Source organism: Emydura macquarii, unplaced genomic scaffold (genome assembly GCF_026122565.2).
Source record: "Emydura macquarii macquarii isolate MOO-44397 ecotype Brisbane River unplaced genomic scaffold, CSIRO-AGI_Emac_v2 contig_2531, whole genome shotgun sequence".
In the NCBI taxonomy this organism is placed as follows: domain Eukaryota; kingdom Metazoa; phylum Chordata; order Testudines; family Chelidae; genus Emydura; species Emydura macquarii.
The window spans coordinates 9,445,114-9,462,564 of record NW_027132668.1 but is presented as its reverse complement, the minus strand read 5'-3'; the positions used below and the strand labels follow the sequence as shown (position 1 = coordinate 9,462,564).

The 17,451-nt window shown below is 42.9% G+C and overlaps 1 protein-coding gene across 5 annotated transcripts in view; it reads left to right on the top strand.

The window, feature by feature from the left end:
• The first annotated feature begins 1,313 nt into the window (after window positions 1–1,313).
• Window positions 1,314–17,451, top strand: part of ARHGEF7 (Rho guanine nucleotide exchange factor 7) — a 171,933-nt gene continuing 155,795 nt past the window's right edge. For all 5 annotated transcript variants that reach the window (XM_067563686.1, XM_067563681.1, XM_067563683.1 and 2 more), the window contains exons 1-2: window positions 1,314–1,778; window positions 17,359–17,445. In XM_067563686.1, the coding sequence (XP_067419787.1) occupies window positions 1,614–1,778; window positions 17,359–17,445 (252 nt within the window). In that variant the 5' untranslated portion in view covers window positions 1,314–1,613. The remainder of the gene's footprint in view (window positions 1,779–17,358; window positions 17,446–17,451) is intronic.

The following is a 17,451-nucleotide window of genomic DNA, read 5'->3' as shown; positions in this document are numbered from 1 at the left end:
TCAAATCGGCTACAGTTTGGTACATTCCAGAGACAAAAAACCTACTCTTCAGGAATATTTTTATGAAACGCAGGGATGTCAGCTCTGTAAGGGTGAGCTGACAGTGTTCAGAGTGGGTCAACTTAATCAAAAGTAGAGAAAGCATCCCAATCCTTTTTTCTCTTTGGTGGTAGAATTTTAACAAGGGGCCAGAGAGCCGTTCCCAGCACATCACTGACTTGGTCTAATCAATTCTGCTTCTTCAGAAAACTGCCATTTTCTTGTGGAAATCCTTATTAAGCGATTTCACGCTGTTTCTTTTTCTTCTATTACCTGTATGGCTCCAGAAGCAACACTGTCAGTGACTGCTTCAAATGTAATAGTAGTAAAACACTTCCACTTGGAAATATCAAATGATACAAACCCATTATTTTTAGAAATCTGTGCCATTTTATTTGGTGAGTTCACTGAATGCAATCAAGTGGCATAAACCAACCCTCCACTAGAGGGCACATAAAACATAAAATGTTTGTTCAACATTAGATTGTTGTTAACGTTACCAAGGTCAAACACAATACAGTGTAAACGTATTCCTGATAGATTGACGAGTCCATTCTGCACTGTGTAGGATCCATCTGGTTACATATTTAATTTTCTCTCAGCAACTGTTGGCTTGCTAGGTAGTGAAGGAGTACCTGGGACTCACACTTATTTTAATGCCGGAAATCCTGAAGGATGCCAGGATTTGAAGTCCAAATATCCACTTTACATCTAGGTGATAATGCCAATCTAGACATTACCAATGTTAGCCACCAGGTATATTGGGGAAGAGGAGGAGGGGTTTTAAATGATCTCCCAGGCAGTGTCTGCCTCAATCTGAGCATGGATACTGTGTGCGATACATATATGATTTGCCCATGTGGGCATGGAAACACATATTCCCCCATGTAATGTGTTAATACATAAACAAATGCATTACACACACACATATGCCTACCCAAGCGCATGGTCCCTATTACATTCGCAGGATTCGTTTATGCAATGTAGCTCAGACGTTTGCATTTGTATAACGTGCAGATGCAAAGGGCTGAGACGGCGGATCCCCACATATGTGCAAGTGCAGGCGCTCGCTGTGGTTGACAAAGGAGACCTGCCTGGAGCAGATGTGCCCTCCGTGAGACATGCCCGCTGGAGGGGCGCCGACTTCGCCGCAGCAGGTTTGCGTGCAGAGGGGCCCCGGTCTTTTCTTCTCCTCCGGCAGTGATGTCATGCGGCGGCGGCGGCAGCAGCTGAGGGCTGGGAGGAGGCGCTGCCGCAGGTTCATGTGTATGTAATGAAAAGGCAATTGACAAGCTGCCAAAACGCACGGGAGAGAAACTGGACCTACTGGATTTCGCAAAGCGAATCGTCATCGTCGTCAGCTGCGGCGGCGGCTCCATGGCGAAGGAGGAGGGAGCGGCGGCGGCGGCCCCAGCCTCGGCTGCTTCCATGTGAAACCCCAAGCGCAAAAAAAGAAAAGGGGGTGGGGGACAAAACCCCCCCCAACAACTACACAGCCTCCTCCGGCGCGATCGCTTCCCCGCTCGCTGGGATTTGCTGATTTCCTGACCCTCCTGTCGGCCGGGGCAGGAGCCATGAATTCCGCCGAGCAGACCGTTACATGGCTGATCACCCTGGGCGTGCTGGAGTCGCCCAAAAAGACCATCTCGGACCCCGAAGGGTTTTTGCAATCGTCGCTGAAAGACGGGGTGGTGCTGTGCAGGCTGCTGGACCGCCTGCTGCCGGGCACCATCGATAAAGTAAGTGCACACCTTCCTCTGGCCTTCCCACCCGCGGCGCCGTGTGTTTTACCAACACACACACACACACCATGTCTCCGCCGCCCCCGGCAGCCTAAGGCGCGCACAGTCACCTCGGCTCTGCGCTCTCCGGCGCAGCTCATGCATGCACCGAGTGCGCGCTGCTGAATAATGCATCCACCCTGCAGGGCCGGTGTCACCCCAGGCTCCTCCAGCGGCACCTCTGCTGACACCGGGGTGGCCGCAAAGAAAGCGAGCGCCCGGGCGGGGTGGTGGCCGCGCCAGCCGCTGCCCCGGGGAACGTCGCCTGCTTGTGTAGGGAGGAAAGGGGCGCGGCGGGCGGCAGGGGGAGGCTCGGGGCCGGGAGGGGGAGAGAGGCTCCTCGCTGCGCGCCGCCACATGTTGGGCTGAACCCGAGGGACGTCCCCGATCGTGCAGGAGAGTGAGCAAAGCGCTCGGATCCGGCGCTAGATTTACGCCCTTTCCTTTGTGCCACGATCCCACCCCACTGGAAGGCGCAGGCAGCGGCAAAGGAAAACGCGCGGCCTTTCCGCCCCCCTGTGCAGTGCGGGCTGCTGCCGCCGCCTCCCCCGCTGGCGGGGAGCGCTGCCTGCAACGGCGCCATTGCCAGGGGCTGGGGGCAGCCGGGTTTCCGGCAAGGCTGGGCGAGCTGGTCACTTTGAAAGGGCCAGAGGAGCAGGGGCTAGTCCGGAGCTGTGGAATCACTTCCCCTCCCCTCTTGGGTGCGGGAGAAGAGGCGATTCTGCCCAGCCCAGGGGATAGGGAATGCGGGTATGTGTATGTGACGGCTCTGGCTGAGAATCAATATTGGTTTACTAACCATGGCCCGATAAAGACAGTTTCCCAATCAGACAGCGGCCTGCAGGAACCACGTGCCAGGAGGTTATTTAGGAAAATATTAAATCAGAGTGTGAAATACACACATCATCTTTGTCTGTGAAGCACCCATCAGTGTGCTAGGTGCTGTGTACTGGCAGAGCCCCTCTCCTGACTAATTTACAGTCCAAAGCCCTGATTTCATTCCTGTGGGTGCACTTGAATGGAGCCCCATTGGCTCTGTGCAGGCACAGAGGTCCACCTGACTGCAGGATTGGGGCCTACCTAGAGCTGAATATCAGCAGGGAGAGTGGGTGAGACAAAAAGCAGTGTGATCAAATGGTGAGCTCTGCATATAGGGTTTTTTCTTTTTGAGTTTCACGGTTTTCATGAGATTATTTTATGGGGGAGAAAATGCCTCTCAATATTAAAATTCTAGCTGTATGTGAAGGAGAAATGTATACAGAAGCAGATGTATCTATTTCAGCCTTCCTTCAGGACATTCCAAAACCAGTCCATATAACAGCTAGAATATTAAAAATGTTTCAAACAGCAATTTGACCCACTCTCAGTAAACAGAAGAGGAATGTTTTTAAATACTAGAAATAGTTTTCATGAGGATTGTTTGTTTTTTCTATTGCTTGGGCCTTTTATTGTTTACCTGTCACTCAGAAGATCCTCCTTTTTTCAACCTGACCAAAAAATTGCATTACAGTTTTTATTTTGTGTTGTGTGAAAAATACAAATATAAGGTGTGAAATAACTTTCATGCACCATGTACACTTATGTTCAATAATGCTTCTTGTAGTCCAAATAGAGAGGATTTTGAATACTTATTCCATACCCAAAAGCAGGCTACAATGGTAGAATTGGAACACCCGGGCTTTATTTTCTAATTTTTATTCTGAATATCAGAAGAATTAGTGTTTTGTGTGGGCACTGTATTACATTTATTATTTTTTCTACAGAGCACACATGCAAACTTCGACCTACATGTCAGCATTTATGTCAAAATTTTGCCTTTGTACCATACAAGATAATGAGGAAGGAATGATGAAGAGCCTTTGGTGGTCCAAAGGGAAACCATCATATTTTAAAATACATTATGCTAAATGAGGCCAAATGGTCTTGTAGTCAAGGCACTGGACTGGAACGTAAGAGGTCTGAGTTCCGTTCTTGTCTCTGCTACAGTCTACTTTTATTCTTTATTTGCATTGCCATTGCAGTGGTGCTAGGGGGCTCAGTCAGGGATTAGACCCCATTGTGCTAGGCACTGTACAAACACATAACCAAAAAGAATTTGGTCCCTGACCCAAAGAATATGCAGTCTAATGATGGGACGTGACAACAAGTGGATGTAACAAACAGAGGGCTGAAGCACAAAGTATCTGTGAGATACATATGAGCAACGTGATACGGAGTGGTCACAGCACATCAGCAAGCCAATCTCTCTGTGCCTCAGTTGCCCAGCTGTAAAATGGAGGTGATTGTGTTTCCTTTCTCCCCACCCCTTATCTTGTCTGTGTAGGATCCTATCCCGCAGAAATTTACCATGGGCTTAATTTTCCACACTTTGCGTAATACCAGGGTAAGTCTTTCCAGGGTCAAGGCTTTAGATTCCTTGGGACTATCTCTTATTGTATGACTATACAGAGCCTCGCACAGTGGGGCCCTGAACTGGGGCCATTAGGTGCTACTGTAATATAAATAATAATGAAAAAAGTGGAACAGAAGAGAGTATAAGAACAATATCTTCAAAGAGTGCATGAATTCTAAATGAGTGTTGCGGAATTGGGGAATGAATTGTTAATGCAAATGACACACTATCTGCCGTTTTTATACCAGATGCCAGGGTAACTAGAAACAACAGCCAATAATGTCGCAAAACTGTTCAGGCAGGATGAAACTCACTCACTTATGGAGGGCCCATTCAAGGCTCTCCACGACATTAAGTTCTGTGGTAGGGCTGTGCAGTAAGGCACAGTTGGAGCAGCTGCATAGAGGGCCATTTGCATTCCCTGTGAGCTGACCAGGGAACACTGAAATAGCTGTGACTAGGTCTCTGTTAAAGGGGCTTAGGGTGAGGCTATGGGACCCACACTTTGATAGATCTAGTGGCGTGGAGCCACTGTCTAGGGCAGGTGTTCCCAAACTGTGATACGCATACCTCTGGAGGTATGTGAGACATCTCTGTGTAATTATTTTATTGCATTTTCATAATAGGCTACTCAGATGAAGCTTTAAGACTCTGGGGGACTTTGTTATATAAAATACAATAGTTAATTTACTTCAAGATGTACCAACGAGAAAACAGATACACAGAGATGCTAATGTACAGAGCCCTTACCTCCAATCACCGCACAGCGTGAGTTCAGTTGCCCAGCAACTGTCCATTCTAACTGAGCTCAGAACTTAGGGTTTTTTTTTCCCCCTCCAGTTGTATATGTCGCACTAGTACTATAGTACATCCGTATGTAACAATGAAACGTGGACAGATGGTTAAAGACAGGTAGTAAAGTATCAGTGATGAGAAGGGTAGGGGTACGCGGGCAGCTGGTAGATCTGGAAGGGGGTATGCAATAAGAAAAGTTTGGGAACTTCTGGTCTAGGGGGTTGTATAGCAGTTGCAAACAGTATTTCAGTTTATTGGCTAGAATAGATGCCATGGGGCGATAGTTTTCTCATTTTGGGTGTGTGTGTGAATTGTACCTCCATAATCCTCAGTTACTTTCCTGAATAAATCCCATTAATTTATTCATTATGGGGGAAGGGATGACTTTCATCCATACTGCACTTGCAAATCCACACACACCCATTAGACTCAAAAATCTTTACTAATGCTCCATGTCAAATGTTTAAAACTTCTATTTAGATTCCAAGACACACACAACACATTGACAGCAACAGTTTTGGGTGCACAAGAAATGTAAGATTGGCTCCATTGTCTGTAATTTTCATTCTAATTTTTGGTATTGGTACCATATGCATGCAAACAGAATAGTTGTTTTTAAGAGTTCAGGTTCTCTTAGTGTGGTCATTCTCTTTGCAATGTTTTTACTGCTACTAATAGTAATTAATATAGCACCAGACATATACAGAGTGCTTTTCAAATCCAAAAGCCTACTGATTTAAATAGGCATTTGGGGAGCCCAAGAAATGTAGGATTGGGCCCATAAACTAAGACCTAGGTCTCGTCTACACTACAGTTAGGTTGATGTAAGGCAGCTTACATCGACCTCACTCTGTAAGCATCTACATTAAAATGTCACTCCTGCTGATGTAACTTGCTCGCTAAACCGACTAAATAACTCCACTTCCACAAGAGGCGTAGAATCAGTGTGATGTAGGTAAATTGACACAGTGTCAGTGTAGACATTGCATTGCTTCATCAATTGATGCTGCCTTTTAGAAACTGTCTGACAATGCCCCACGCTGGCAGTTAAATCGGTGCAAGCGCTCCTGGTGAGGACACACACCGCTGACGTAAGGAGTGTAGTGTGGAGGTGAAAAAGTGGTTTAATTACTGTGGTGGCTGATGTCAACGTAACTTAGATTGACATAATTTTGTAGCATAGACATACCCTCATTCACTTCCACAAGGGGTTAGGTGACTCACTCAGAATAAACAACATTAACAGACTAACTTAAGAATCACAGACCTCATTTTCATGCAAACACCCCTAGTAATTAAAAACAGATGGGAAATACCCTCATTCACTTCCACAAGGGGCTGACTTGTTATTTATTTTCTGTATCTAAATAGAATGTTTGTCAATCAGCTGCTTTTTAGAAAATGATGTAAATAGTATGAGTTTAGAAGAGGTGTCTGGGGAGAGGGACTGAAGGGAAATTTACATATAACCGTATTGATACTTTTTTAATGTCATGCTTTTAAAGCCTTTGGTAGCATAAGAATAATTAGTGAAAACTAAAGTATAATAAACAAAGGTAATATGCTCATTAAAAGACATAAATCACTTCTAAAAAGGTCAGAGAACAGGTTTGGCTTAAGTAGAGAAACAAGTCAATGGATTTTGATAGTAAGTGGCCTGACCTTTTTGTTTACAATAAATATGCCATCTCATACACAGAATAACAAGTAGAATTTCCTTTCAGATAGCTCTGGGTAAATTATTTTCACATTGAAATTATATTCTGTCTTCAACACAAGAAGATTCTAAATTTACTAGATTTCAAGAAGTGTAAATCAAAACCATTAGGAAAGCAGTGTTACTGTAGATAATGGCTCTCATTCTTAGGCTGTCGTGAGTTCACATTACTTTCTTTGAATTTCAGAACAAAACATGTCAATACGAAACAGAAACATTTGTGCTGAGGCGCATGCTGGTTCTGCTGAAAACTTTGTCTTGAATATGGGAAATGAACAAAAGAAAAAACAGTTCTTAAAAGAAAACCATGTTACAGAATTTTTGGAACACATATGTTTAGATTGGGGAGCTGGTCTCTTTGAAAGAGTAGGGATCTTATCACATGCATCTGCATCGAAGTTAGCACTTGTTTGACTGAAAAACCATGGCTTCAAATTACAGCATTTTAACCATGCTTTTAAAATGTTATGTTGATAGTAGGAGGGTGGGAATGGTTCATCAAAGTGGAGATGTCAAAATTTTCAGATGCCTTTCATTATGAAGATGATTTTCCAAATAAGTTCCTCCATCACAGAGCAGTTGATCCACTTTTGATACTGAATATAAGGATTAAAACTAGAGCAGGAACCTTTCTTGTCATGCTCTATTAAGTTTTGTTGTACTTTAGCTTGTAGTCATTTGTCCTTATTTATAAAAAGCATTATTCCAAAGAGACTCTTATTCAGTTAACTGTCATGTTTGAAGAAGAGACAGAGGGATTCCTCATTGTGATTTGACCCCTTTATTGTACACCCCCCACAACTAACAGAATCATCCAAAGCACAAGACTTGGTAGTGATGGGGGACTTCAGCTAGTCAGACATCTATTGGGAAAACAATACAGCAGGGCACAACTTATCCAAGAAGTTCTTGGAGTGCATTGGAGACAACTTTGTATTACAGAAGGTGGAGAGGCTGTTTTAAATTTGATTCTGACAAATAGAGGGATTTGTTGAGAATTTGATGGTGAAAGGCAGCTTGGGTGAAAGTGATCATAAAATGATGAGTTCATGATTTTAAGGAGTGGTAGGAGGGAAACAGCAGAATAAAGATAAAGGACTTGAAGAAGGCAAACTAGCAAATTCAGAGAATTGGTAGGTGTGGGAAGCAAGTCTAAGGGAAAAAAGAGTTCAGAAGAGCTGGCAGTTTTTAAGGAGACATTATTAAGGGCACAGAAGCAAAGTAACCCAATGTGTAGGAAAGATAGGACGTATGGTAATAGATCATCCTGGCTTAACTAGGAGATCTTCAACAAACAAACTCGAAAAGTCATACAAAAAGTGGAAACTAGGTCAAATTACGAAGGATGAATACAAACACCACCACAAGCATATAGGGACAAAATTAGAAAGGCCAAGGTACAAAACAAGATTAAACTATCTAGGGACATAAAGGGTAACAAGAAAACATTTTACAAATACATTAGAAGCAAGAGGAACTAAGACAGGATAGTCCTGTTACTCAATGAGGCGGGAAAGACAATAACAGAAAACATAGCAATGGCTGAAGTGTTAAATGCCTTATTTGTTTCAGATTTAATCAAAAAGGTTGGCAGTAATAGGACAACTAACATAATGAACATCAGTGTAAATGGGATAGGACCTGAAGCCATGTCTAGACTTGAGAGCTAACAGTGGTGCAGTTGTCCTGATACAGCTGCGCCATTATAAAATCTCTAGTGTAGCTGTAAGCTGACAGGAGAGAGCTCTCCCGTTGGCATAATTAATCCACCCCCAACATAAGTTATACCAACATAACTGGTATTGTAGACATAGCCTAAAACAGGGACAGAACAAGTTCAGAATTATTTAGACGAGTTACATATCTATAAATTCGTTGGGCCTGATGAAATATATCTTAGAATACTTAAGGAACTGGCTGAAGAGATCTCTGAGCCATTAGCAATTATCTTTGAGAAATCATGGAGGACAGGAGAGATCCCAAAGGACTGGAAAAGGGCAAATATAGCATCCTTCCTATAAAAAGGAATCAGGACAACCCAGGGAACTATAGCTCAGTCATCTTAACTTCGGTACATGGAAAGATAAAGGCGTAAATAAACAACCACATTTGTAATCACCTAGAAGATAATAAGGTGATAAGTAACAGTCAACATGGATTTGTCAAGAACAAATCATGTCAAACCAACCCAATAGCTTTCTTCAAAAGGGCAACAAGCCTTGTGGATGGGGAGAGGCAGTAGATGTGATATATCTCAACCGCTTTTGAGATGGTCTCACATAAGCAAACTAGAAAAACATAACCTAGATGAACCTACTATAAGGTGGGTGAACAACTTGGAAAACTGTGCTCAGAGAGTAGTTATTGATGATTCACGGTCCAGCTAGAAGGGTTACACATTAAGAAAAACTTCCTGTCAGGGTAGTTAAGCACTGGAACAAATTACCTAGGGAGGTTGTGGAATCTCTGTCATTGAAGGATTTTAAGAGCAAGTTAGACAAACACCTGTCAGGGATAGTCTAGATAATATTTAGTCCTGTCTCGGTGCAGGGGACTGGACTAGATGACCTGTCGAGGACCCCTCTAGTCCTACATTTCTATGATTCTGTGTACTGTGGTTTCACAAGTGGGGTGGCTTTTTGAAGCCCTTTGAATAGGAGGCATGCTGGGGAAAAGAAGGGGTGTGGTTGAAGCCTAGCATGCTTTGGCTGTTGTTGATATAAGGAGGCAATCCTGTGCTGGCAAGAGTTGTAAGAAAGAAGGAAATAAACTCTTGGTTGTAAATCTTTATTAGGAGAGAAAGACTTGGATATATTAGATTCTCTGCTTTTATTTTTCTGGCAGATGCCAATGTAGTCCTGTTCATGCAGCTGTGAAAATTGAATCTGTTTGTTCCATTGATCTGACAAACAGTAAAAGCAGGGCTTTGAAATGTACTCCCTTTTTTTGAGAGAGAAGGAACTGCCTTTTTAAAGATTTGCCAGACTTTACTAACTACCTTTCTTCTTTTGAGGGAAGCACAGTTGTCCGCTAGAAAGGTGCATGCTTTTGACAGGGTTGAGACTTCTGGCAAGTCTGAAACATTTCGAAAATGCCATATGATCCACGTTTAAACTTCCTGAGATGGAAGGGAATCCCTTGCCACTTTTTTGAAGCCTTGATTGGCAGTTAGCTCCCTCCTATCATATTTGATGGCATCCTTTATGAGCTCTTTGCTTGTCCTGTTACCAGAGACTGCAGCCACCTATGAGATAGTGTCTATGACTTCTGGGTCAGCTATGCTAGATCAGTTCTTAAAACTTCTGAATCCTGTGCTTAGCTAGTTGAGGGCTTTAGGAATAAGGATTATTACCTGTTAAATAGATAATCCTGATTGTGTCACAAAAAAAGAATCACTTAGTGGACAAGGAATTTGTTTCTTATGAGAGAAACTTGGATTTATAGTGACTTGTTACATGTCATTCTTGTTTTAGCAATGTGCATAGTTTTGAGAGTTCCTCACTATGAAAAGAGATCTTGATAAAATGGAGACCATCTAGAGGAGGATGTAAGAAAAGATAAAGGGATTAGAAGATATAAACTACTAAAGAGAGATTAAGGGAATTTAATATGTATATATTTTAGAGAAAAGACAAAGGGGGGATATGATCATGTTTTATAAATACTTGAAACATAACATGTTGAAGAAAATATTTACAATTTCACAATAAGAAGCAGAGAGAGAAAAGTGAAAGGTTAAATTAGACTTTATGAAACATATTCTAACCATATGTTCAATTGGATGATGGAATAATTTGCTGAGGGAATTTGAGGCACTGTCTTTGGAGTTGTCCAAAAGTAAATTAAGCAAAACAATTAGGAGGTATAATAAACAGTCCACTAATGCAAGAGGGATGAATTTAATGACCTTTTAATAGAATCATAGTACTGGAAGGTCATCTAGTCCAGACCCTTGCACTTATGACAGGACAAAGCATTATCATTCTAGACCATCCCTGACTGATGTTTGTCTAACCTGCTCTTAAAAATCTCCAATGATGGAGATTACACTACTTTTGTAGGCAAATTATTCCAGTGCTTAAGTACCCTGACAGTGAGGAAGTTTTCCTAATGTCCAACCTAAACTGCCCTTGCTGCAATTTAAGCCCATTGCTTCTTGTTGTGTCCTTAGAGGTTAAAGAGAAGAATTTTTCTCCCTCCTTCTTGTAACAACCTTTAATGTCACTGAAAACTGTTATCCTCAGTCTTCTCTTCTCCAGACTGTACAAACCCCATTTTTGAATCTTCCCTTTGTGACCTGTCCATACCTAGGGCAGCCCACCTGAAAATGCCAACGTCAGGGCAGGTTGCAAAAGGAGAGCAGATTCTCCCAAACTCGTGGCTAAAACTGCAGTTAGATTCACCAGCCAGTCAGAAACAGTGCTTCTGATCCCCCACACTGGTTATCAAGAAGCTAAAAACAAGAAGTACACAGCTCCCTTTATTGCATTTCAGTGTCTGGCTCCCAATCATCAACTAGGCCCAGTAAAATGGTAAGATATTTAAAACTCTATTCCCTTTACCAAAATGTTCTCCTGATCCCCAAAGGGATTGTATTGGCACATTGCCAGATCAATATAAGTTTGGCTCTTACCCAAAATACCACGCTGCCTGCCAATCCTTTAGTAACTAAAATAAAGGTTTATTATAAAAGGAAAGAAACAAACAAGAAGAGAGGTGTTAAATGGTGAAAGCAATCAGATACATACAAATGACTTTAAAGCTTCTTGGCAGAATTGTGGAGTTTTCAGGCTTGTACAATCCTTCTGTTGTACATCCAGTACCTGGATGGGTCTCAGTCCTTTGTTTCACAGCTTCAGTTGTAAATGACTTGATCCAGAGGTAGAAAGCAGGAATGAAGAAAAGATGGAGATGATGCAGCTGCATTTTATAGTCTCTGATCTGCCATGTGACTTGTTTCAAACACAAGCTCACAACACATGGTCAGGGAAAGGCACTTGCAGTCCCCCTGACCACAGGCATGTCCCTACATGTCCTGTTGACTCATAGGTGCCATCCTGGCTTCTCTTCCTGGGTTCACTATAAAGGTAATAACCCTTGATGAGTCGAGTTTGGATACAGATATATCACACACATCCACAACTTACAGTACAATGATGATGAATACACATAAACAGTATTATCATACTTAGCAAATTATAACTTTACCAATGGTACCTGACATGGCATATCATGTACAAATTATTGTAATTTTACAATATTTATATCAATATTATGAATGGTCACCCCCTAATTTAGACAGTGTCACACCCTCATAGGTCATGTTTTCTAGACCTTTAGTCATTTTTGTTGCTCTTCTCTGGACTTTCTCCAGTTTGTCTACATCTTTCCTGAAATGTAGCGCCCAGAACTGGACACAGTACTCCAGTTGAGACCTAATGAGTGCGCTGTGGAGCGGAGAATAACTTCTCATGTCTTGCTTACAACACTCCCACTGATACATCCCAGAATGATGTTAGCTTTTTTTGCAACAGTATTACACTGTTGACTCATATTTAGCTTGTGATCCGTTATGACCCCCAGATCCCTTTCTGCAGTACTCTTTCCTGAGCAGTCATTTCCCATTTTGTATGTGTGCAACTGATTGTTCCTTCCTAAATGGAGTACTTTGCATTTGCCCTCATTGAATTTCATCCTATTTACTTCAGACCATTTCTGCAGTTTGTCCAGATCATTTTGAATTTTAATCCTATCCTCCAAAGCACTTGTAACCCCTCCCAGCTTGGTATCATCAACAAACTTTATAAGTGTGTTCTCTTTGCCATTATCTAAATCACTGACGAAGATATTGAAGAGAACTGGACCCAGAGCTGATCTGTGTGGGATTCCACTCGATATGCCCTTCAAACTTGACTGTCAACTGCTGATAACTACTCTTCGGGAATGGTTTTCCAACCAATTATGCACCTACTAGATAGTAGCTCCATTTAGGTTGTTTTTCCCTAGTTAGTTTGTTTATGAGAAGGTCATGTGAGACCGTATCAAGTCTTAGTAAAGTCAAGATATACTATATCTACTGCTTCTCCCCCTGTCCATAAGGCTTGTTACCTTGTCAAAGAAAGCTATCAGGTTGGTTTGACATGATTTGTTCTTGACAAATCCATGCTGACTGTTACTTATCACCTTATTATCTTCTAGGTGTTTGCAAATTGATTGTTTGTTTGATTATTTGCTTCATTATTTTTCCGGGTACTGAAGTTAAGGTGACTGGTCTGTAATTCCCCAGGTTGTCGTCATTTCTCTTTTTATACGTTGATACTATATTTGCCCTTTTCCAGTCCTCTGGAATCTTTCCCATCTTCCATGGCTTTTCTAAGATAATCGCTAATGGCTCAAACATCTCCTCAGTCACTCTGGTGACTTGAAGACTTGTCTAAGTAATTTTTCCATATTTTAGCCAATCACTACTTACCTTTTTGGTGAAAACGGAAACAAAAAAGTCATTTAGCACTTCTGCCATTTCCACATTTTCTGTTATTGTTCCACCCCCGTCCCCTCCCCGATTGAGTAACGGGCCTGCCCTGTCCTTGGTCTTCCTCTTGCTTCCAATGTATTTGTAGAATGTTTTCTTGTTACCCTTTGTCTCTAGCTAGCTTAATCTTGCTTTGTGCCTTGGTCTTTCTTATTTTGTCCCTACATACTTGTGTTATTTGTTTATATTAATCCTTTGTAATTTGACCTAGCTTCCACCTTTTCTATGACTTTTTGAGTTTGTTTGTTGAAGATGTCCTGGTTAAGCCAGGATGGTCTCTTGCCATACTTCCTACATTTCCTATGCATTGAGATAGTTTGGTCTTGCGCCCTTAATAATATCTCTTTGAAAAACTGCCAACTCTTTCTTGAACTGTTTTTCCCTTTAGACTTGCTTCTCATGGGATCTTACCTACCAACTCCCTGAGTTTGCTAAAGTCTGCCTTTTTGAAATCCATTATCTTTATTGAGCTTTTTTGTTTCCTACCATTCCTTAGAATCATGAACTATACCATTTCTTCTACCATTGTTTCATTTTCCAAAAACAACGATAGTCCTGTAGCACTTTAAAGACTAACCAATTTAATTTCTGCAGGCATAAGCTTTCGTGGGCATCAGACGAAGTGGGTTGCAGCCCACAAAAGCTTATGCCTGCAGAAATTAAATTGGCTAGTCTTTAAAGTGCTACAGGACTCTCGTTGTTTTTGCTGTATACAGACTAACATGGCTACGCCTCTGGAACTTTTCATTTTCCAAAGAATTTCTTGCTGGGGTTCCTGATCATTGTGGCGTAGTCGATTATGAAAGTTTTCTTGTTTTTAAATTATATTTTTGATTTTCAATACTCAGTGGGTGTAATACAGAAACACTAAAACCCTTGATTGCTGAAAGATAAGCAAACATGATAGTAAAATCATTAAGCAGGCAATCATGTCTACTAGTGTATTAGCAAAAATAATAGCTTAAGCACCTTCCTGAACTTTTTACAGATCTGTATTTTAAAGAACTTCAAGGGCAAGGCTCCACAGAAGTTAGAGGTCGAATTCCCTAAAGATTTAACATTTGATTTAAACTTCAGATCTGCCTGATTTGATGTCACTTGAGTCCTGATCTATAGGTGTTGGCATCGGTCGTTTTTTATGGTCATTCCCCAATTGCAGGCTGACTTCGCTACAATCTAAACTTTAAATCTGGAAGCTGATGGTGAGTCAGTATTTCTAATACATAATTCCAATTTTCTGTATTCAAGCAAGTCACCCCTTTTTATTGATTTTTTTTTAAATTTATATTACCAGAGAGCTCAAAATGTCCTTGACGCTGTACCAACATGTGGGAAGGCACAGTCGCTGTCCCAAAGACCTTGATGACAGCATTTCAGGAGTTAAATATTTTAAGGGAAACCCCAAGTATTATGGAAGTATTATATTTGTGTCTATAGTGCCATAAGCATGCATGACATATACAGATGATTTAAGAATAATATATTTTTTTTTCTAAAAAGTCCCTGCCTAAAGTAGTTTATAATCCAAGGGATAATTCTTGTATAGCGTTGAGCCTCCTCATCTCCCAGTTGTGTTGCATTTCCAAAAAAGGCTTCTCCTCTGAAATAGAGCTACTTATTCAAGGCCTAGTTCTGCCCATCCTTACTCAAGCTAAGCAGTATCTTACTTGATACATTTTCCCATTGAAATCAGTAGAATTATTTGTGATGTAAGGTCCTGGTATTGTGAACATTTAAGTACACGCAGAACTTTACTTTTGTGAGTTGTCCTATTTCAGCTAATGGGATTGCTTACATGTGTGGAGTTATGCACATGCTTAAGCATTTGCAGGACTGTGCCACCCTAAGCTACCACTCAGTATGAGTAAGGGTGCCGTAATAGGTGTGGAACACAGATACTTCTGTTTTTAAAAAATCTTTTTCTGTCAAGTCTTTCCCTTTTGCAAGCTTCCTTCTTTGCAATGGACTCTGAAGAAATCACAGCTGTCTGGTAGACTATGAGGAAACAAAGTTAGTTAATAACCTCCGTTAAATTCTACTGTCTGGTATTAGCTTTTTGATAACTAGTAAAGCAGATATTGATGCTATACTATAAAGTTTTTTCTTGGGATTTCCACTTATGGTTTTAAGGCATAGGGCTCCATTCTCCTCTCCTATATGGATTGATTTTTGAAGTGCAAACTGGAATCAATGGGAGCACTGCATACACAACAAAGAGCAGACTACATCCCATAGTGTGATACCTCCTATGTTCCCTGAAATTAAATTGCATTCTTAATTGATGTTTGAATTAAAGTTTTTCTGTATATCCTTTACAAAAATATAATTAAAAGCATTTCACTTTTTAAAAATGTCAGTCAGAATTTTGGATGCTGGTTTGATTCTGAGCCAGCGAAGAGATTGGGATTTCCGTGTCTTGGTCTTCAGAAATTAAGGATCTCCTCCTACAAGGTTACTGAGCACCTCTTGAAAGGGGCTGATTACTCTCCTTTCCCCTTGAGTTCAACTTTGATTGTCTTTGGTGGGAGATGGCGGTGCTCAGCATGTTGCAGGATTGGATGGTGTGGCACACATTCTTTAAAATATAGTCTCTTTTTACTTGCAGAAAAAGCGTTTTAATGGTACGATGAGTTTTTAATGTGGTCACTATTATATCTTTACTTTTTTTTTTATTGTGTGCTCTGAGTTTTTTGTTTATCTGCTGTGACTGTTACCTGCTGTGACTGAAAACGATAAAGATCATGCAAATCTATTCTTTGTTGTCATACATTTGTCACCATTACCCTTGTCTTCACTTGCTCCATTTGTTAATCCATTTATGTCTTAATTTTGGCATCAGTCCTGCAATCTAATCCAACTGGGCAGACTGCTACGCTTGCATGGATTCCCTTGTTTTCAATGGGACTCCCATTCAATTTAATGGGCCTTTGCAGGGGTCTGTCTGCCTGCCTAGATCAGTAGAGCCCCGTGTGGATACAAAATTTGTATCCGCAGCCAATCCATGATCTCCAAACATGTTATCTGGATAGCTGCAGATATAAAGCGGCTATCCGTAGATTTGCAGGGCTCTGTGGATCAGATTGCAGGCCTGAGGCCTTTGGTTGAAAACTCTTTAAGGGCAAGTACCACTATATGTGAGTACAGCACCCCAGTACCATGGGCTCCTGGATCCTACCAGAGTGACCCAGATTGGGGCTTCCAGCTACCACTGTAATCTTAAATAAGTGATAATTCTGAGTAAAGGGCAGAGTGTTCATTTGAGGATCTGGTGCTAAACCAACGCTCCTTGTTGGTTCGGTGTGTTTGCAAGATGCTGTGCAGCTGGAGGCTGTGTTGCATTGAGTGAGTAATGCAATGCAGGACTTCCTTTCCCAGGGGCTCAGGAGGAAAATGGTGCTGTGAGCGGCGTGTGTGTGTGTGTGTGTGTGTGTGTGTGTGTGTGTGAGAGAGAGAGGAATGATCTCTCCCACTGCTGGTAGGGGTGCTGTGTGTGTGTGTGTGTGTGTGTGTGTGTGTGTGCAAGCACGGGCTGGCCTGGCTGGCTCCCGGAGCGGGGAGGGGCGGCTAGTGACTGGTGGATGGCGGTGCACGCAAGCTAGTGCAGTAGGTAAAGGCACACAGGGCAGCCTAATGGTCTCCATTTCTAACTTGTCTGCTGAACGAAGGGGCATCCTCGCCTTGGGAAGGAACCACCCCCCGGGGGCAGAGGGAAGCGGCCGGGGAGCGCAGCAGTGCCCCAGCCCCAGGCGGCTGGCTCTGCCTTGCTCCGGGCTGCGTCCCCTTGCACGGGGAACAGCCGCGCCCCAGCCGCCCGGCCCCAGTCTCCGGCCCGCCGGGCGGGCGGCACGGCCATGTGGGGGGCAGGCCCGGCGAGCCCTCCCCCGGCCCGCACGTGATTTCCTGGCTCCGTGTGTTTACTTCCCGGGTCAAAGCCAGCCAGCCAGCCCCTCTCCTGTCCCGGCCCCACGGCCCCAGCCAGAGCCGCCGCCGCCGGCTGCGGAGGGAGCAGGGGGTGAGGCGGCGCTGGGGTAGCCCAGGGCGGGCAGCAGGGTCCCGCTCCCCCTTCTTCCCTCCCCTTCACCCAGCGCTTCTTCTCTTGCAGGTGTACCCGGAGCCCCGCACCGAGAGCGAGTGTCTGAGCAACATCCGCGAGTTCCTGCGCGGCTGCGGCGCCTCCCTCCGCCTGGAGGTGAGT